This window comes from Fusarium tjaetaba (genome assembly GCF_013396195.1).
Source record: "Fusarium tjaetaba strain NRRL 66243 chromosome Unknown NRRL66243_c0000033, whole genome shotgun sequence".
NCBI classification, from domain to species: domain Eukaryota; kingdom Fungi; phylum Ascomycota; class Sordariomycetes; order Hypocreales; family Nectriaceae; genus Fusarium; species Fusarium tjaetaba.
Genome location: NW_023501229.1, coordinates 185,999 through 206,555, shown reverse-complemented (window position 1 = coordinate 206,555; position 20,557 = coordinate 185,999). Strand labels below are relative to the sequence as shown.

General features: G+C 47.9%; 7 protein-coding genes across 7 annotated transcripts; 5 read left to right on the top strand and 2 right to left on the bottom strand.

Moving 5' to 3' along the window:
* Nucleotides 1–100: 100 nt before the first annotated feature.
* Nucleotides 101–2,391, bottom strand: FTJAE_1866 (C6 transcription factor; the record flags this gene model as incomplete). Its single annotated transcript, XM_037348000.1, has 5 exons — nt 101–321; nt 483–861; nt 913–1,799; nt 1,850–2,181; nt 2,261–2,391. 5 exons carry the CDS (start codon nt 2,389–2,391, stop codon nt 101–103), a joined length of 1,950 nt encoding a protein of 649 aa, XP_037211075.1.
* Nucleotides 2,392–3,082: 691 nt separating this feature from the next.
* FTJAE_1865 (asparaginase) lies at nt 3,083–4,156 on the top strand (the record flags this gene model as incomplete). The annotated part of the gene is made up of 1 exon (XM_037347999.1): nt 3,083–4,156. One exon carries the CDS (start codon nt 3,083–3,085, stop codon nt 4,154–4,156), a length of 1,074 nt encoding a protein of 357 aa, XP_037211074.1.
* Nucleotides 4,157–5,987: 1,831 nt separating this feature from the next.
* On the top strand, nt 5,988–7,910 carry FTJAE_1864 (uncharacterized protein; the record flags this gene model as incomplete). Its single annotated transcript, XM_037347998.1, has 3 exons — nt 5,988–7,270; nt 7,323–7,759; nt 7,822–7,910. 3 exons carry the CDS (start codon nt 5,988–5,990, stop codon nt 7,908–7,910), a joined length of 1,809 nt encoding a protein of 602 aa, XP_037211073.1.
* A 15-nt stretch (nt 7,911–7,925) lies between these two features.
* FTJAE_1863 (uncharacterized protein) lies at nt 7,926–9,170 on the bottom strand (the record flags this gene model as incomplete). Its single annotated transcript, XM_037347997.1, has 4 exons — nt 7,926–7,964; nt 8,020–8,593; nt 8,698–8,958; nt 9,016–9,170. The coding sequence occupies 4 exons, from the start codon at nt 9,168–9,170 to the stop codon at nt 7,926–7,928; spliced, it is 1,029 nt and encodes a 342-aa protein (XP_037211072.1).
* A 1,840-nt stretch (nt 9,171–11,010) lies between these two features.
* FTJAE_1862 (allantoate transporter) lies at nt 11,011–12,891 on the top strand (the record flags this gene model as incomplete). The annotated part of the gene is made up of 6 exons (XM_037347996.1): nt 11,011–11,521; nt 11,587–11,747; nt 11,795–12,226; nt 12,357–12,476; nt 12,532–12,632; nt 12,684–12,891. The coding sequence occupies 6 exons, from the start codon at nt 11,011–11,013 to the stop codon at nt 12,889–12,891; spliced, it is 1,533 nt and encodes a 510-aa protein (XP_037211071.1).
* Nucleotides 12,892–13,464: 573 nt separating this feature from the next.
* Nucleotides 13,465–15,823, top strand: FTJAE_1861 (uncharacterized protein; the record flags this gene model as incomplete). Its single annotated transcript, XM_037347995.1, has 2 exons — nt 13,465–15,068; nt 15,751–15,823. 2 exons carry the CDS (start codon nt 13,465–13,467, stop codon nt 15,821–15,823), a joined length of 1,677 nt encoding a protein of 558 aa, XP_037211070.1.
* A 2,790-nt stretch (nt 15,824–18,613) lies between these two features.
* FTJAE_1860 (uncharacterized protein) lies at nt 18,614–19,820 on the top strand (the record flags this gene model as incomplete). Its single annotated transcript, XM_037347994.1, has 3 exons — nt 18,614–18,902; nt 18,953–19,358; nt 19,406–19,820. 3 exons carry the CDS (start codon nt 18,614–18,616, stop codon nt 19,818–19,820), a joined length of 1,110 nt encoding a protein of 369 aa, XP_037211069.1.
* Nucleotides 19,821–20,557: the final 737 nt, after the last annotated feature.

The following is a 20,557-nucleotide window of genomic DNA, read 5'->3' as shown; positions in this document are numbered from 1 at the left end:
CTCTTGTATCACCAGAGAGGCATACTGAAGAGTCAAGATGAACAAAAGACGACGGAGCAAGTGGCCGTAAGCCCATTATAAGTCCATTAGGCAGCAGTTGTTAGCTAAGCGCTGGTAATTGGCTAGCCTTTGCTGACCTGCTGATATCCTCGCGCCCAATGAGGTTGGAGTTCATAGCCATAGCCATTAGCCATCGAGCAGGTTGAAAAGAAATAAGCTTAGCAAATCTCTCAATATCAGGCAAGTGCGAAGGTCGGTCAGGTCGGTAAGCATTGTGTCTTGTAGAATCCATGATTCCGAGGATGCACCAGCAGCGAACCTCTTCAAAAACGTCATTAAAAGCATGCTTGCACTTATCATTTACAGAATGTTCCTAGCCCCAACACGGCTGAAGTATATCGATATCAAGACTGCATTGACCCGGTGTCAGTGAGCTCAAGCCGTAGGCCCAGATCGTAAATGAATTATTTCCTCTCAGCAACTTTGATCCCATAGTCCATTTTCAAAAAAGTCGTGTGACAGCAACTCTATATTGAACAAATCCAGATCTCCGGGTATAGTAAACAATGAATCAATGCCATCTTGACCGCATTCCATTGGCTCTCTTGTCTGAGTAGAGTCCTGGTCGTCGTGCAAAGGCATAACAAAATGGTTCTTGAGATACATCTCAGAATCCGGGTTTCTCTCAGAGGCACAACCATTCCCTGGCCCTGAGGGTGACAAGCAACTCTGAGTAGACTGAATCTTGGGATTCAACAGATCCCAAAGCCATGCTGATTGGAATTTAATGTTTGTACCTTCATCTGAGTGCTGTCGACGGTTTTCGTTGGCCAGCGCCTCTAGCTTCCTCAGCGTCTCAAGCTAAAACCATATGTGAGCACACATCTGAGATCCAAATGACAGGTAGCGTACCTTTTGGTTGATATGAGGCCAAGTTACAGCGACATGGCTTAGAAACGCATCGCACTTATCCAGCTCTTCACGAGCCCGTCGTGAGATCTTGGGATCCGCCGAGAACTGAAAGAACCACGACACTGTCGCAGCAGCAGCTACAAAGTCAGCAACCATCGGATCGACTATATCCATCAGATCCATAAACGACTGAAGAATTCGAAATAAGGATCCCGTGTGAAATAGCGCCATATCGATCCTCTGCTGAAGGAACAGACACGATGGGGGGACATCCCTGGAGGATCTGAGTAAGAATAAGTGGACGAACGGGTGGTTTAATACGGCGTGGATGGCATGCCAGATTATTTGGCTAGCCATGAATGGGTCCCAGTACTCGCGATGTGAAGATATCTCCGCTCTAGTTCGGCTTGGCAAAGAAGCCTTGGAGAGAAAATAGCTCGAATCAATTAGAGCCTCGTGCTCTATCATCTCGATATTTAGTTTTGTATGCGTTGAGTCTGGTGACCATGGCTTTTCAGTGATACCTCGCTGTAGACCATGGAGGTAAAATCGAAGCTTTCCCCAGATCGACACAAGACGCATGTGAACGCCAATGATGCCGGGGTCACTGCTGAGTATAGTTCTGGGTTGTGCTTGTGCGCATTCTGGTATGGCAGTTAAGAGTGTTACTTGAGGTGTAAGGGGCTTTGAAGCGCTAATCGGAAATTCGGGAACTCCGAGCCCCAAAGCTTCTGGCGTTGTAGGAACAAAAAGCCGTTCTAGCATGAAGACACTCCAGTGAGCTCGAGATACCGAGTCATCCGGAGTGTTGTCAGACGAGAAGACTCGCAAGGCCTGGAGTCGCGCAGCGGTACCAGTAGTCATCCAGGCTCGCGCGAGTTGTTGATCTACAATCCCAATGAGTTCTTGAACTTCACTTGGAGACACGTTTTCTTACGATTTAGATGTTTCAAAGCGATGAGGCAAAGGGACTGTGTGACTTCTGGTGATACATCCCCCTCAGAAGCCAAGATGTTCACGGCTTCCTCCGCTTTTCGAGCGTAGAAGTCTCTTGCAAGTGTTCTTTGGCCATCGTAGAAAGGATGGGTGGATAACATGAGACCGAGAGCCATAAAGCTCCAAAGTAGGAAATGAGGACCGTTAAGTAGTTGTTCCTCCAGCTTCTCTAGCCTGAACAGCGGCAGGGGTTGAAGGTGAATCTTGGTTTCGTAGACTTTGACGAAGTGTTTAAGGGCCTCGTGGGTGGGCTGGGGTCTGGAGGGACGTACTCTGCGTTAGCTATTTGTATGTGTATGTCACTGGTGTAATTGGCAAGTGGCTAGTGTTGAGAAGGGCAAAGAATACCAACCTTGCCAGTGAGAACTTTCGGGTCTCGAGCTCATTCTGAGGTATGTCTTGCGGTGGTGGTATGGAAACAGGTGATGTAGATCGGTGATTGGGGGCGTATTCACGCGTAGTAGGATGCTCGTTGGGTCTCATATTTTGAGCAAGCTCTTCTGCTGTTCGCTTATGCGCCCTTGCTTTCTTAGACTTAGTACTGCTTGCAAGTCAACCTACACTGATCAACATTGCATGCGTTCAACTCACGATAACTTGGTTTTTGCCCTTGGCAAGTAAGAACATGGAAGCGTTAGGCGTAGGCAATACGAACACGCAGGTCTTTCACCATCGCATTTCATCTTTCTGCGTCTGCAAGGTTCGCAGGCGTGTCGCGTCAGTGGTTCATGAGTCGATGTCATGTTTGCTTTGTGTAGCCGCGGGTAAAGGGTGCATGTCACTGGGGAAGTGGACGAATTGAGTGGGTACGGAATATCGAAGACAGAGTAATAACGATGAGTCAGCCGTCGTTGTGGGTACGGAGAATGATCAGGGGACAGACTGACCAATCAGAATGGCGACAGCACAATGATGGCTACTTGCAGACTAACGTAGAGAGCTTGAAAAGATACGCACAACAGTTAAGACCCAAGTCGTTATTTGGATTTAGATAGTGGGTATGGAAAAAGACAGGGGTCGCAACAACGGCTGCAAAATCACTTACAAGTTATATAAATCGTCAAATACTTCTTTGCTGTCATGGTTTTCAGGCCTCGTTCTTATTCATTTCCGATACAAGATTTCTTAAACTTCTTTACTTATAAAATTATTCATCTACTGCATTACAAGCAAAATGACACAGACCAAGTACGTTGAGAACAACTGCGTCATCACCGACAGAGACGGCATCGTTGAGAACATCCACCGCGTCCATGTCGCAGTCACAGACTCTAACGGCAACATCCTCTACTCTGTTGGTAGCCCCGCAAGGGTTACTCTGGCCCGATCGGCAGTCAAGCCTGCACAAGCTCTCGCCGTCATCGAGACGGGGGGTTTCGACGAAGCAGGCTTTGATGAAATCGATCTTGCCCTCATGTGCGCGTCGCATAATGCCGAACCAAGACATGTCGAACGTGCTAGAGGCATGTTGATCAAAGCCAAAGCGCAAGAAAGCGATTACCGATGCGGTGGACATGCTTCACTAAACCATGCTGTCAATCAAGACTGGGCGCAGAAGGGCTTGGACGTCACGGGAGGAGTTTACAATAACTGCTCTGGTAAACACGCTGGTATGATGGCTGGAGCTCTTGCTCTAGGTGCCAGTATAGCAAATTACCACTGTCCAGATCATCCGATGCAAGTTCAGGTCAAAAGGGTCGTTAAGGAGCTTTGCCCGGACCCTAGTCTTGTTCAATGGGCCACCGATGGCTGTAATCTTCCCTCTCCTGCGTTTCCCCTCTTCTACTTGGCGCTCATCTGCGCTGTCTTTGCCGCTGGTGCAGATTCTACCGAGCAAGAGGGTTCTTCCGCACGCACGAGAAATCTTGCCCGAATTTTCAATGCGATGTCTAGCTATCCGGAATACGTGGCAGGAGAAGGGCGTTTCTGCACAGACCTAATGCAGGTGTACAAGGGGCAACTGATCGGTAAAGTAGGTGCTGATGGGTGCTATGGAGTTGGTATACGTGAATCTGAGCAGACTCGAAGTGTAGGGGCACGTGGGCCGTTGGGAATCTCTGTCAAGGTTGACGATGGAAACCTTGATATCCTGTACGCTGTTGTGGTTGAAGTATTGGAACAACTACACATTGGGACAACAGACACAAGGGAAGCTTTGGAAAAGTGGCACCACTTTAAGAGAAGGAACACGATGGGTATTTTTATCGGCTCTGTCTCTTTTGACTTCAAGCTGCGATCAGCTGCCTGACCGGCCCCCCTTTGGTGAGTAAAAATATGTGAGTAATAGGTACAGATAGACTGCAGCTTAGTTAGGGACGATACTTTGCCGCGAGAGACGAGTACATACATCTTTACTATCTATTTGAGATACCACATAATGAAAGACCATAACAAAACAAGCGTGGCCTCAACAATACCGCCAATTCCCACTCCAGTAGATACACTCTGCGTCAACACGGCCGCAACAGCCGCCGTGACAAAGGATAGACACAAAGATAACAACAGGGGACCAATCAGATTACCCTTTTTGACTTTATAACCGACACATAGAACCTTCCCCTTATTCGAGTGGTTCATTGAGCCAACATTAAAGCAGCCGGGTCGAAAGCCAAGCCTCGTGTTCCCACGAAGAGACCGGGGACACAAGAAAGCCTTGGTAAGAGCCTGCGGTCTCTGCAGGCTGTCAAACTGCACTTCCAGTGGAAAGTGCTGGCCTTCCAGATCGTTTGGCTGGTCCTGGTAATACCCGTCAGCACGCTCCTGAAGATAAAGGGTCGACGAAATTCCTTCACCCTATAAAGTTCTCCTATTAGCACAATAGGTTCCTGGCAGAAAATCCACTTCCGGATGAATCGCTCAGAGACCGTAAACTTCTGTTCATGATACTCTTGCAATCCCTTGATCTGTTGCTCGATATTTGGCCTTTGAGATGCGGTATCGAGAAAGCTACGCCCTTGTTTGATGAAACCAACCCAGATTTTCGGACTCAGAATTGCATGGCGATGGTCGGCAGGCTCAGCTGCTACTCTAGTGTTGCTCAGTGGATGTATGAGCCTTATTTCGTTTGCGTTGCTTGCACTGACAGCCATGTCTGGAACGATAGGGGGAGGCTGTTGCTAGGGTATGCCATCCCAGATGTATCCTGGCCTTTTTATCTCTGCCCGATCTGTTACCATAACACCAAAGGATTCTCCCTCATATAGCTTGCAATCTGTAAACATATTGCGGTCGCCCACTCGCTAATACTAACAAAGCCATCTCTTACAAGCGTTTATTCACAGGTTAGCCACAAAACATAAAGATGCTATCTGCCAAATTATTCAATTGTGAGCAATTTGGTACCATCAAATGGCTTGTGTGTTGGTTAGTGGCGCATAATCATGCTGGTCACATGCTCTGGCCGCTTGATTTGGGGGCCAAACAAATTGTTTTGCTCTCACAAATTGTTACCAACCTACTGGAGATGTAAAGCGTACTAGCAAGGCCAGGTAGAGTCACTGTGCATAAATGCTGTGATAACGGTGGCACCCGCTATTAGTTGGCGATTTCGTAGCTTTAATTGGTTCGATAACGAATAAAGTTGCTTATCTTATCTTTCTCTACTTGTAAGCACTGTAAAGCACTTGGACTTAGTCCAGTCCTGTTGCTTAGTGCTTACCAGCCCTTCCTCAAGTCGAGTCAACTCCTGAACCTCATTTCATTCTTCACAAATCATCACAAGATAAGATTATACTTTGACATCTGGAGATATGGAAGACATCCGGCATCCTCCACAAGATGAACCACTCATTTGTAACCCTCATGACCTTGTGAGGCGATCCTTGACTTTTGCACCTCCCAGGTATGTCAGGCCCGAGAGTCATTCGCTTTGTCTCATTTCCTCTCCAATCAGACTGAGAAGTTGACTGTGACCACTCGCTGACTTACGTAGAGATACTCCCAGCGACAGTTGCTATTCTGCATCCCCAGCAGTATTGCAACCGCCCAAGAGTTGTGAAACCATTTCACGGTCGCCTTCAGATCGAGATAGCGGATATGGAAATTCACCCAGCTTTCCCCATATGAATGACGGTGCAATGATGGCCAAAGCATCTTTCAAACCACCACTACAACCACCTACCACATTGTACCAATCATCACTATTTTGCCAAGGCACAAACATGTATCCTGCCATGTATGTGCCAAGGGACTACAATACGTCAACCCCGAACTGGACTTGGACCATTGGCAACTGTGGTCCCCCTTCGACCATGCAATCTAATCTTCTCACAATTCGAGAAACGAAACAAGGTGAGCCAACTATCGAAGGTCTCCCGGTCTGCGTTGGTGAGTCGGTACTTAATTTACCCAGCCCATCTCCAGCCGCCAGTTTACAAGGCCAGATAGTCAAGAGGCCGAACAAAGCGGATAAATCAGGCGGGATGGAGATGTGCTCTTCTGCACCCCTCACAAATGTCTCAAGTACTCATGCTAAACAAGAAAGGCGTACGGCTGAGCTTTCTAAGGATAGCTTGAAGCACCTACAGGAGAAAAAAGACACGCTAGAATGGATTATATCGACAAGGGATACATCTACCGCTCTATCTCCATCACTTCCCACTTATAGTCCCGAGTCTAGTTCCTGCAGTCTTGAGACTATGCCTCGGCACTTTGTCCCAGGAGAGAACTTAGAAGAATCAAGAGCTCTAGTAATGGAGCTCTTCCGAACTCTTTCTCGTCAAGATTGCGAGTCAAGTTCCGATGAGCTTTCGTCAGCCGAGGGAAGTCCCGTTCACAGCAGATATTCCTCAACACCTCTTACAGATGGAACTGGGACCTCTCCCAAGAGCGGGACCACTACTAGTATTTCGAATATCGAGAGAAACCCCAAGCGCTCTCTCCCAGGAAGAGATGGGTCGTTTCAAGAAGGTGATGGGGATGAGCCTCCGCGGAAGGAGTCCCGGCAGGACAAGAACCCATCCAGTTCAGAGGCAATAGCATCTCTTCAGGGTCGCCCCCAGATGCCTTGCCCCGTGCAAGAACCGCAGAAATGCCAGGGAACGAATGCCACAATATCGCAGCTTCTAAGATCTCTCGAAGAGAGACACCGTATCGTCATATGTCAAGGTTGCTGCTCAAAGGTTCACGTCCCTGATGACGGAGGGAAGGCCGACATTGTACGGAAGCGACATAAATCACAACCTTGCGAACTCCGATGTATCGGTACCACTTGTTCTGGCACTCCCAGCAATGGGGCGCCGTATCACAGCCGAACTGAAAACTGCCCGACATGGCGATCGCTCCCCAGCGAAAGCGAGGTGGTCTTTTATCTGGACTCTCATCAACCCCGGAGAGAGCCCGCTCGACCCGGACTTCTACATAGGTGTCGGATTTCAGCATAATACGACACGGCGAGAATGCAAACAGCAGTCCAGGCCGAGAGGTGCTGATATATGCGATGCTCTGATGCGAGATATAGAGGAGAGGGACAAGGGGCGTGTGTGTTTAGAAAGCGAGTTAGAGGCTGCACACGAGAGGAATGTCCAACTGGAAGAGAGACAAAAGAAGAAGCTTGACAGCTTGGAGAATATCATCGAGACCTTGCTTGAGCGTCTCGAAGAGAACAAAGTCAAAGTTCCAAACTCACTCCAAAAACGACTACATGACGAGTGTCCCGGTGTTTTCTGCGAACCAGTTGCTAAGCTAATATCAAAACACTCGCAAGCACCCCCAACACCATCCTCAACTCTCAAAGATGGAAATGCAGACCTGAGGCACCCTCGATTGAGCCAACCAGTCACTGCAATATTTCAGCCTCCTCTGTTCTCATCTGTCGGGTCTGGAGATGGGTACTCTCAGCCGTTTGACATTGGTAAGAACTGAGACCCTACTGGTCATGGCATGAATCACAGCTGACATATCCTGTTGGATCAGATTTCGGTGGAGATTCATTGACGAACTTCAATTACACAGATGAAGTCTTTGTCGACTCGAGTGAACAGCTACCAGATGACGTGGCATAACCTAGAATGAAAAGGTCAGAGCTTGAGGCTGTAGATACGGAGCTCTACTCTGTGCTTATTGAATATATATATCGCTGAAGCTCATCTATAAAAGTACCACAATACCTACGGCAACAGCCATCATAGAGATAGTGAACTCGGCCGACAACTTGCTAGCTGCACTGTCATATCCAATGTTCGATGAATCATTCCCAAAACCCACGGTGCGCAGCCAACTAGGCGTCTCGTCCTCAAGACTGAGCGAATCCGAATGATACGCATCAATAACCCCAGAGACACGAATCTGTATGAAGCCATGCGCACCAGGGCTACCAGTTGTAGGGGCCGACCACTTATCTGTCGCATTAGGCCAAACATACGGTCTTGCAAAAAATACAGCGTCCATAGTCAAGTTGGCTGTCTTGTCGTCGAACAACATGCTGATGTTGGGCCATCGAAAGTCATCCCAGCCCTCTTCTTCCCAAGATCGATACTCTGCTATATCGATTCCGTAATCGCCGCTTAGCTCGGTGGCGTTGCACACTGGCATGGTGAGGTTCAGACATCCCGAGTAGGATTCCGGCTCGTTGCGTCGGAGGAGAGCGCCGATGTTGTAAGCTCCTGATTTGATCTGGGTAGTGGTGAAGTTGAAGATATCAGGGCCTTTACCCTCTTTGGGTCGCCAAAAACCATCTGGGCTTGGGCTGGATCAAGGTTAGCTTATTTGTACGGAAGGGTATCGAGAGGGTAGTTGACTAACTCAACGGAATATAGAGGAAATTGAAGTTCCCCATTTTGAGATGCGTACGTAAAATCGGCACCGAGAGAGGAGATGTTGTACCCCGCTGAGGATTTAGGGATAAGGGTCAGCCAGAAGATAAAAGAGTTACCCCCGACGTTCCATTTGCCTTTCTCGAGGATGCTCAGAATGGCGTCGTATTTGATGGTTTGGGTCGAGTTCTTGAGTTCAGGGCATAGATTATCCGTGTAGTTGGGGCCGAACAGCGTCTCGTTCCAGACATCTCCAAACATGGGTTTCAACTCGACCTCCGCTGTCGCATTATAGTACCTGTTGAGAGAATAGTTTAGTCAAGTCATCATGAAATTCCACCGCAGCGAGACTCACGATCCGACCCATTGGTAGAAGTTGCCGAGGCCTGTGACATTGCGAGGACGGTAGTTAGTCGAGTTGTCATAGTTTTCGTCATCTTTCGCGAGACACAGCGTCAGCAGACAGAACAGGAGTGTGTGCAGCTGCACTACCCGATTAAAGCCCAACATTGTGGCTCATTGTATATGTACAGTGTACGATCAGCCTACGATGGACGCGGGAATAATGCGAGTTTTATCCATCATTAAGGAGTTGTCCAGTATCAGATGCTCCAATGTGGTACGGTTCATCTCGCTTAGCCTGTTCTGTGGGCAATCAGCCTGACTCTGGTGCATCTCACTGGTGCCAAGCCAGCATCAATCCACTAAATGGCCAATCAGCCGGCTTGGCTGTCAGACGAAGGATTTCCTTGATTTCTTAGCGATAGGTGATATATCCAATACGTATTTTATAGTACGTGATGAATGCGTAGTTGATTATTTTCATCAGGTCAGACTGCTAGACCACTGGCTCAATAGCAGAAGCATCCGGTTAAAATGTAACAGAGGAATTAAGGCCTATACCGATTCTCTGCAGTTGTAGTGGGTAGAGAGACAAAGGACTGTTGCGTTAATTAACCCCAAATCCATAAATCGATCCAGGACTTTCCCTCGTCGGCAATTCAGCACGGCTTTTATGTTATTGCCGACTTGCTCTCCAAGACCGTGCTAAACTGAACGCTCTTAAAATCAGAGGATTTGCCAACTAGAAAATCAGACTCTCAGTCTTCCATTAATCGAGATCAACCACTTCCCTCCGCTACCTTTCCTGTCGTGACATCTACGTCACTTCCAAAAAGACTGAACTTTGGCGATCAACACTACCGGCAGTACAGCCGCTTTAGCTCAGTCACCGGTAGTGGGGGAGTCAGAAGGGGTGACAAAGTTAGCGTTGAGGCTTTTGTCCTTTTTAGGCATACTACAGTCATGTCTAGGCTCTTTCACCTTGGTTCAGCTAATCAAGGTCCACACAGCTCACTTGATTGCCGAGAGCCGGCAGTGGAAAATACACCAAGATGGCTATGGACTACTACAGTGCTTTTCACTCAAAGCCCTTTGTTTAACCTCAAGAAGAACTGAGACTCTCGATGCTGACTTAATGAATAAAACAGCTGATTTGTCTTCACTTCTCTCGATTCATAAGTATATAGCATCAAACCAGTATATCACAACCTTCAAGCATTTTAAGACAACTTAGCTTCCACCCCGCTCCATTGAACGCCCTTAGCATTCTAGGCCTTGATGGTGTTGTTACTCTCTGCTGTGATCTGCGTGGGAAGTGAGGGGAATGTGGAGCTTGGGCCGACCATGTGATATCGGAAACGCACTTATAAGGAAAAGGCGTCCCAGTTGCCGTTTTATCCGCTCGTCATGGCCTACCTGGTTTGGGGGTTTCAAGAGACTCTAACTGATAAAGGTCTTATGCTGATATACTGATAAATAAGATAAATACGGAGTAGGGCTATGTATATCTTTAGATCCATAAAGTCTGGCCTTCTGTTACATCTTCATCTCAGGAATTGTTCTCATTCCAAACATGTCAGTTGTCTATATGTGCTTCCAATTTACATCTTAACTACCCCCAAGGTCTCCCCCTCAATGACTCGATCAACTGATGGAGGCCGCTTAAGAATATTGCCGGCTATTGATTAAGCTCAGACTATCACCTTCGGGATTCTCCCCGATGGCGTTCACCCTTGTAAGCTCTTCTGCCAGGGTCCCCCAAACTATGTTTTCAACCAACCACTTTGACACATTATGTTGCATGCTATCCGGGGCCCCAGATTCCCCCGCACTTTATGGACAGATCAGTGGGGGTTGAGGTTTACTTGCAGGTTTAAGCTGCATTCCCCAGTTCCCCCTCTTAAGATATAAAGGTGCTTCGCACCTGCAACACTGAAGATCAACAGTTCTTAAGTCTATCATCCTCCAAGTCTTTATGTGTCTGTTTATAGTTTGAGTTATTGATATCATGTCGAAGAATGTTAATGACGGCGACGTTGCCGCTGCTCCTGCAGCTGAGCACGCTGACCGTATAGACACCATCACTCCCGTCAAGGAAACCGATAAAGCAGCGTTGTTCCTCAAGCAAATGTCCGTGACTGGACCTATCATCTTCACACCCGAGGAAGAAAAAGTGGTTCTCCGAAAGATCGACTGGAGGATCCTGCCCCTTATCCTCATAGCATATTTCTTCCAACAACTCGACAAGTCCACTCTTGCGTATTCTTCTGTCTTTGACATCACCACCGACGCCAATCTCCATGGCAAGGAGTTCTCATGGCTTGGTTCGTCTCTATACCTCGCCCAGCTTGTCGCCCAGCCTCTTGCTGCCCTGACTCTTGTCAAGTTGCCCACTGGAAAGGTCATCGCTGGTGCTATCTTCCTCTGGGGTTCGTCGCTTTGCATCATGAGTGCTTGCACGACTTTCAAGACGCTTCTGGTTATGCGATTGTTTTTGGGGACTTTTGAGTCTCTTATTGGTATGCTTTGTTCCAACCAAGTTCTCATTACGAGGAGTATGGGAATTTTATTGACATCGTTGTAGCTCCTTCTCTTATCGCTGTTACACAGATGTGGTGGAAGAGAAATGAACAGACTCTTCGAACCTCTTACTGGAGTGGTATGAACGGATTGACGTTCATAATCGGCAGTCTCTTCACATTCGGACTTGGTCACATTCAGAGCAGCGCTCTCTTCTCCTACCAGGTAAGATTCTCCACAGAAACAAAATCTTCCCACTCACCAAGTCCTAGATCATCTTCCTCTTCTGCGGTCTTCTTACCGTCGCCTACTCAATCCCCGTTTACTTCCTCATGCCCGACTCCCCGATGGAAGCCAAGTTCCTCAGCGATAGAGAAAAGGTCGTCACTATCGAGAGACTCCGATCAAATCAAATGGGTATTGTTTCCCGGCAGTGGAAGTGGGATCATGTCAAGGAATCCATTCTTGATCTCAAGACGTGGTGCTGGTTCTTCCTCGTCATCACCATTTCCATCCCCAGTGGCGGTATTAGCACTTTCGGATCACTCATCGTCAAGTCCTTTGGTTACAACAAGTTCCAGACTATTCTCTTCAACATACCCTTTGGAGCAGTCCAGATGTGCGCCATCATCGGGTCCGGCTGGCTAGCCACCAAACTCGGCCGTAAGGGCCCTATCATCATGCTTCTTTGCATTACTCCCATCGTCGGATGTGTCTTGCTTCTGAAGATCCCGCACACTGACGACAAGAAGGGTATTTTGCTGTTCGCCTACTACATTGCAAGTCCTTCAGGATCCCACTGATGACCGAGAGCATTGTTAACAAGGCTTTTAGATCTCTGTCTACCCCGGAATCACGCCCCTGATCTTTGCTTGGGAGGCCCAAAATACCGCTGGCGATACCAAGAGAAAGGTCACTACAGGTGTCATGTTCGTTGGCCTATGTACTGGCAACGTGAGTGACCCAGAATAACCTCGCTTTTCACTACATATGTTGACCGATTCGACAGGTGATTGGACCTCTCCTCTATAGTACTGACCAAGCTCCCCTTTACCGCAAAGGTCTCATTTCCAACTTGTGCATGTTTATCCTTGTCATGATTCTTACGGTGTAAGTGGTTCCAAAACGCCAACCTTGAACAACTAACTAACATGCAAAAAGTATTGTCACCTTGTATCTTTTTTTCCTCAACAAATCCCACGCCCGCAGACGCTTGGCTCTTGGCAAGTCTGAGGTTATTGTCGATCGATCCATGCTTCAGACTTCTGCTGCCGCTGAGCTCGAGAGCAATGAAGAAATGGTGGCACATGACCATGACTTTGAGGATATGACGGACCTCAAGAATGAGGATTTCATCTTTGTGTATTGAGGTTAAAGGATGTCTCCATTCTTCGTTATAAGTATGCTGTGAATATCCTTAAGTGCGGGATAATTGCCGAGGAAGATTTAGTATATTCAGATTTATCCTAACCATGATGTTGCCTACCTTAGCTGGTAGGTGGCTTGTCACCTGTCAAGGGTGCTCTCCGGCGCAATACCGGGACCTGGAGCTGATTTCAAGCTGATTTACAACGTGTCAAAGATGTAAACATTGGGTGATGACGCATCAAAAGACGAGTGATGCCATACCTAGACATCCCGCGCGTGTTGCGAATAGAGTTTTCTTTCCCCTCCGCAACACACGACAAGAGAAGGCGTCATACTCTCCGCCAAAAAAACCACAACAAATTTAATACAGAGTCAACACATCATACAAACCCAGCCATATACCTTGATAGATACCCAACCCAACGAGCGATCTAAAGGTACCCATAGATGTTATCTATATAGAAAGCAGACTCGCCCAGATAAAATTGTTCCACATTGTCCAGCACTGCACTACCTCATCTCCAGCATCAATCCCATAAACTTAGAATACGACTACAACGTCATCAGTCTCACGATGAGCAAGGTCGGCCTGCCTGGTGTCGACGACTTCGGCAGAGAAAGCTCCCAACGTCGATCCCTTCATCTCGACACAGTAGAGCAAGGTCAGCCTAGAGCATCCACCTGCAGGCTTCTCCAATTACCCGCCGAGATCCTCACTGATATCGCCGAACTTCTAAGCGATGACAGGCAATCGCTGGCATCTTTTGCGCTGGTCAACAGCGATTGTCGGAAACTTGCGCGCCACCGTCAATTTGCCGCGGTCATCTTCAAGTACAACTCCCGGTCAAAGCGGTTTGCTTCTAAACTTAAGTCTTCTCGGGGGCTCAGACCGGGTGTTAGTGCTTGCGTTCGTAAGGTTACGTTTGCTGCGCATCGGAAAGATGTCTGTCGTTATCATCGAAGGTTTGCCAAGGCATGTGTTCGTGAAGGTCGCGAGGGACTTTCCTGCGAGCAATCATATGCTATTGTTGTTCAGACCCTCAGGGACGTGCAAAAAGCTGCAGCTAAGGCCCTTTCAGCAATGCCCAATCTTGATATCCTCATCTGGAAGGATGAGTATTCTCTGCATAAGGACTTATTCGAAAAAATAGTGCGATGCTCGGCGCGACACTTCGAGCTGGACGGGGTAGTGATTGATGACGCGTGGTCTTTGGCGCCACCTTTGACGCCCTCGACTTGGCCGCTCCGGTCGCTCAAGCTCGACGTTAGTTTGGCAAAGTACGGATATGAGAGGAGTAAACTGGAAGGCGAGGCGCGAACGCACGCGATAACTGTGTTTTTCTCAACCTTATTCCGTCCCTGCTCATCTACCCTCGAGCCCCTGATATTGAGTGATTCGGAAGGCATCGAGGATGATGACGTCCCCCTCTCGATTGGGGAGACAGCCATGGTATTTCCTCGTCTGAAATACCTGAGGCTACAATGGATCAAGCTCGACAGCGTCGCTATTTCGTCTTTTCTCGGGGCGCCTCTCAAGTCTCTTGAGTTGGACGAAATAGTACTACCTAGCCGCTCGATCTCTAACTGCGAGCCTCTACGAGATCTTGAAGACTTTACTGTTTCTCGTCCACCAAGAAATAGGTCAGCTTGTAGGGGCATTGCAAGGTTCATCTCGAAGCACACTGGATTGCGCAAACTGTATCTCCAGGAGACCTTTGGAGGGACCAAGTACCTGGATGATATCATTCTCCCTACACTCACCAGCTACGACTTTGGTAATCTCGCGTCGCTGCATCTAACATGGGGGGAAACTCGAATCCCCGGCAAGTCCCTCCAAATGATCGCGCGACTTGGTTCTCTAGAGCAACTAAGTCTCAGTGCTGGAAGACCCTGCGACGGGAAATACTTCTGGGAAATAGATCATAACAAGATCCGTCACCGCCTCAGCCCGCTCCAAAGACTTACCAAGCTGGCATTCTCCCACGACGTGTATCCTTGCGTTAATGGTACCCTCCAGTCAGCATGCTACTATCCCTATGACCTACGACCAAAGTCTGGGGAGGAAGCAAACGCTATGCCGGATCTCGATCGGGAAGGGGAAGAAGTTGATAACCAGATGGAACTCGTGACGATATGGGAGAGGAAGCATCGAAACCGTATGCTTCATCAAGCTAAGAAGTACGCCGTCATCTTTCCGAAGCTTGAGTGGATGCTTTGTGGGCAACGGCCCATGGGGTTTATAAGAACGCCTGGGAGACAAAACGGGCTTCCGAAAGCCGTACTTTTGAGTAAAGAGAGAGATGAGCATTATACGTATCGAGAGACAATTTTCAGAGGCTCTAGGTATATGAGTAGGCGTCATGGATTGTTATAAACAGTAAACTTGGTGGCCTCTTTCAGCATCCCGCCACCCAGCGCTCAGATTTTATGGCTACCCTAGAAGGAGCATGCTCTGTGTTACAAGTGAAGCCAGCCACGGCGATTTTTGAATTGCCCACAATACTACAGGTACAAAAGAATAAACACAAGACTATTGCAGAGTTATCTGGCATTATAGGACTGTCATGTGTGTCGCACAGATTAAATCCTTACCTTGTTTCTATTTTTTGCTTTTTTGGATCGGCGATGTGGATGGCCAATCTTCCAGCATCGAAAAAAACTTATGTTTACCTGAGCAAGTAGTACATACTGAACTGAGCGGTCCGAATATCCGACCGATCATATATCCCGTCTTACATACGCGGAGAAACAATAATACTCGCTATTATACATTTCTGATTGAGCCTGAGCAGATGTTGGACTGGGTCGAGATTCCTGATAAGCGATAAGATAAGATAAGGCAAGAGCTGATCCTGCGTAGGAGGGAATGTCCCAGCATCTACGGAGAACGAAAAGAACTGCAAGACGTCAATCCTGTTCGGCTCCAAGTCTGAAACTGTTTGCAGCAGCGTCAAGATGCAATTGGGAATTCTTCAATTGAGATTACGAATTAGCATACTGGGTCACCTAAGCAGGCAGGCCCATGCCAATCTATGTTGCGCTATCTCTAGATAATCTCAGATATTCATACTCCGTACATACTTCTCGGCGCGACATCTCCCGACGCTACATAACTGGAGAATACGATATCTCGAACCCTGAATCTCCCATCAATCAAACACATGGGGAATTCGAAATCACTGACCCATGGCAACAATCTCACAGAACCCACAGCGACTAGATCCTTCGGCCTATGATTTGCTACCAACGGATCCAATCGCTAGCGTCTGCTATACGCCGAAGCTAGAACCCTACTGCCCTACTCTGACCAGGTAGACGGTTGCAGTAGTTGTACCGAAATCTTGGTATCTGAGAAGCCGATCAGTGGATAGAGGGATCCATGCTGACGATTCTGGGCCGCAAGATCTACTATGAAAAGACGGGAGACCTATCTCTGGACTATGGATTGTATGTCACTGGTCCTCGGAGGTACACAGTTCTAGTCATACCGGGGCATTAGTTCCGCGACTACGTAAGAGCGTGCTAGATATCTGCAAACAGCCATTCCAGACTACAAAGATGCCCAATGCAAGCGTGCAAAGCCACATGCCGATCAAATGCCCATCTCCCGACGATTCGCGATGTAACACAACCAGGCCCTCCTATATCGCTGATCACCCTCCGGTAACACACGTCCCCGAGCATCATGTCCCAAGATGCTACAAAAGTTAAAAGTCCGGGGCAGCACGGAAGTCAAAGCGCAAACAAGGGTCTTCTGCGAGATTTACTTCCTCGGGAGGCGAAAAAAAAAAAGTAAGAGGCTAGCGGAGCAAGCGGAGTTTTGCATCTCCCCGGTGGAAACTAATGTATCTAAAGCTTAGTGTGAACTCTGTTGATGAGAAACGCCACGAGATGGGAATGTCTGCCACGTTTTTGTCTCAAGGGAGAAGGTCATGAAACCAGCCCTATGGAAGGAGAGTAGAATGACGGTTTTAATTGTTTGTGCCACGTTTTTGTGACAGTTTTCAGGTGAGGTCTGGTATGTTTTGGAGGCTGAGAGGAGGGAATTTTATCAGCCACTGCACTAGACTACCGGGGTTAGAGTATATCGGCATCGACGAGTCATGAGGGATCCATTCTCATCGCGCCGCAAGATTAGATTGAGGGCGACTCAACACCAAGAGCGCCACTGTGTACGATGAACAATGTCGTTTTCTCGGCATCAATTCTGGTGTCGACAGTATCTGACTCGACGGTGCTCAATACACGTGCGCATCACGTCTGCGCTGCCTGTCTTCAGCTCCAAAATACCAAGTTGAACTAGATTGCGGACGTGGTAGAAGGCTGTGAAGATCACCCATAAAGAAAGATACTCAGCGCGGCATATGTAATCGCACTGAAGCACGTAATTTCTTCATACCATTAACAGCATCAATCACTTCAAGCCATACTGTTGATCAACCTCACAGCTTTTGACTCGCGATAATCTCCAGACGCCGCAATTCTTCGGATCGTGCCAAGTTCACCGTTCTCACTACCCAGCATCCTCGGCATTTCCTCCGCCGAGATCCAAAACGATACTATGCCTAACAATACTCGTTGCAGTTAGAACACCAATCTCACAAAATCACAGGGGGCCGTTGACTCGCGCTAGGAAAAACAAGGCAAACATATTCAATTACTAAACAAATGCTGGGTATCAAGGCGCCAGCGTGTTAGCGTCGTCTCATAAAATTATAGCGTTCATATACAAAATGCCCGTGAGTAAAAAAGTGTATGTTCTATTCTGAGAATTTAATTTGGGTTCTTTGGTGCTTGGCTGAATCAACCGTTGGGCGAACAGACGGTGGGAGATCTACGACGGGCCATCGCGAGCATCTTGATCACAAATGACTGAAAAAGTGATACCGAGACACTAGAAAAAAGCCCAATCTCAAGTAAAGGGGGCAAAGGATCCACGATTTCCCGCGATCTGCAGCAGCTGTGAGTTGGAGTAAGCTTAGCGGGGAACCACAATGACTCGGTCAATTTTACACCGACGAGGTTCAGGGGATTGGAGCCCAATGCGATAAACAAGGCGGCCGATTTGCGAATATCTGAGTTTAGGAGCAAGGATAGAGCCTGAAACTGTGGTCATATACTTTTTGACGCTTAGACTGCAGAGAACCGAGAGTCTCTCATCATCTGGGGTACAGCAATGTCTCACTGACACTCGTGATGCAAATACACTACGACTTATTGCTTATGCAAACACTCTTGGCACGCGATTTGTCCAACGAAGCTATTAAGTGTTTGTGGTCTATTCCCATGATTCAGGGGCCATCCATGAACATACTTTCTTAGCTGTTCGTCCATCTCATCTGGTCTCCCAGTCTAGCTCCCCAACCTAGTCTCGGGGCGACAGAAATACGAGACACCTTTCTAACCACTCATAACACACTACGATGAAACCAGACTTTTCTCATCGATTATTCTGTCCCCCGCCGTGTTCGGCACGTAACTAGCTCCTCACGCCGTTAGGTCCCAACGAAAGCCACTTCAGCCTCCAATGGTGATCGGCAGTACCTCAAAAACAGGGGCTCTTTCGTTAGCTAGTACCGAGACTACTGCAGATTCTGCAAGCCTGTTTCTTAAATCCAAGCAAGGAGCCCGTTCATGTTTGTTTCCTCTTTCCACATTCCTTTTTCAGCTGTTTGCATTATAACCTTTCTTTTTTCTTATTCTTTTGCAGGCCTGACGTCAAGATGACAGGAAGAGGCTTCCTCGTCCCAGACAACTATGTCGACGATCTTCCCAATGAGACCGACATGAACATCGCCTCCATCGCCTGGGGCTTGTCGCTCGGCATCACGCTCTTTAACATCGCAAAGGCGATTCGACAGACGAGATCTGCGTGGAATCGAAGGAAGAGGGTCACCAGTTACATTGCGCTGATTTGGGCGGAGATCATCTCGAGTTTTATCTTGGGTGTTATGTGTTGGTTTTATCTTCGGGGTGACATTGAGCCGAGCATGCAGTTTTTCTTCTTCATCAGTAAGACCTCATTACACTGAAGGGTATGGAGTGTGTGCTAACGGGCGTAGTTGTCTGGTGGTCTACGCAGGTCCAATGTCTTATCCAAATCATCATCAACCGAGTTTCGCTATTGATGGTTGTTCGATCCAACGGTACAAAGCTCAAATGGCTCTGCTTCCTTATCCTGTTCGCTGTCAACATCAGTGTGTTCTGCATCTGGGTCCCCGCTCGACTACAGATTAGCGAGACCTATATCCACTTGAACAACATCTGGGATCGATGCGAGAAGGTCATTTTCGCTATCATGGATGCTATTCTCAACTTCTACTTCATCTATGTTGTCAAGCAGCGTCTTGTCGCCAATGGTCTGCAGAAGTATACTCGTCTGTATCAGATGAACATGTTTTTGTGCGCTATTTCCATTGCTCTGGATGTACTCCTTATCTGCATGATGTCTTTGCCCAACGGCTTTGTGTGAGTCCATCACCAGCCCGACTGTTTCTCTATACTGACTCTCTTAGTTACATTCAATTCCATCCCCTCGTCTACCTTCTCAAGCTTCACATCGAGATGAACATGGCCGATCTCATTGGCAAGGTCGTTCGCGCCGGTAACAACGACCAACGCAACGGTCACGACTACTCCTCACGATCACGAACGACCGGAACATCGAGACCTCACGGCACACGATTCGGTCAGACCCTTGCCAGCGCCCATCACCGAACACATATTGAACTCGGCGAGGAGGATGAGTATGAGCTCAAGGAGCGTGAGAAGATTGAGGGTATCAAGAAGACTGTCGTCACGCAGATTGTGCATCAGGGACAACAGCAGGATGATGATGGTGAATCTACTGCCGAGGAGCATAATGACCGTGCAGTTAGCGAGGCGAGCTCGACTAAGCATTTGCATCAGCGGAATTATAGCGGTGTTTAGACAAGACATATATGGTAGAGGATTGATACACACGAGGGATATACCCAATAGAATATTTATATAGATTTTTTTTAATGTTAATGATTAGCCAAAGGCTTATTGATCTTCAAATCTGTTCACTATTGATGTCTCGGGACGCCTCGAGGCGATGCAGTCGAGGAGCAATTGTCATGTTGAAACCCCTTGAGCTATGACTCTTGATGAAGATAACGGAATTGGGTCTCGATGGAGGTGACCTCACGGAACATTCCGACCCCGCCGAAGTAATCGTAGCATCCGAGGCCTTCGCCGAACGCTTCAAGCCACAATCATCACAACAATCAATAAATCAGCTAAACTAGTCAGGACGTTGCAGAATTCTAGGCAACCAGACTCAAAACTCTCTAAGTAAAACAGGGTCTACCCTCCATCATGACTCTCGCCGCGCGTCCCGTGATTTTAGCACTGAACTAAGAGATCTAAGCTATTTTCTCCCCGGTCCAATCGTTGAAGTGGTGCAAAGCCTCATTGAGCTCTAGTGCTTATTGGTCAGGTTTACGATGTACGCGGAATACGCTGCGATACGCTGCTTACATACGCTGGAGGGTGTGATTGGTCCATTTTGATTATTTGTCAATTGAGGTGAGTTTGAGGCCGTAAAGAAGGTATCGCCAACTGAGGCTATGCTGAGGGCATTGTCGCATACGCAGATTTGCGCAAGATCGCAAATTATCGTACTTGTAGACGCGATGTAGAAA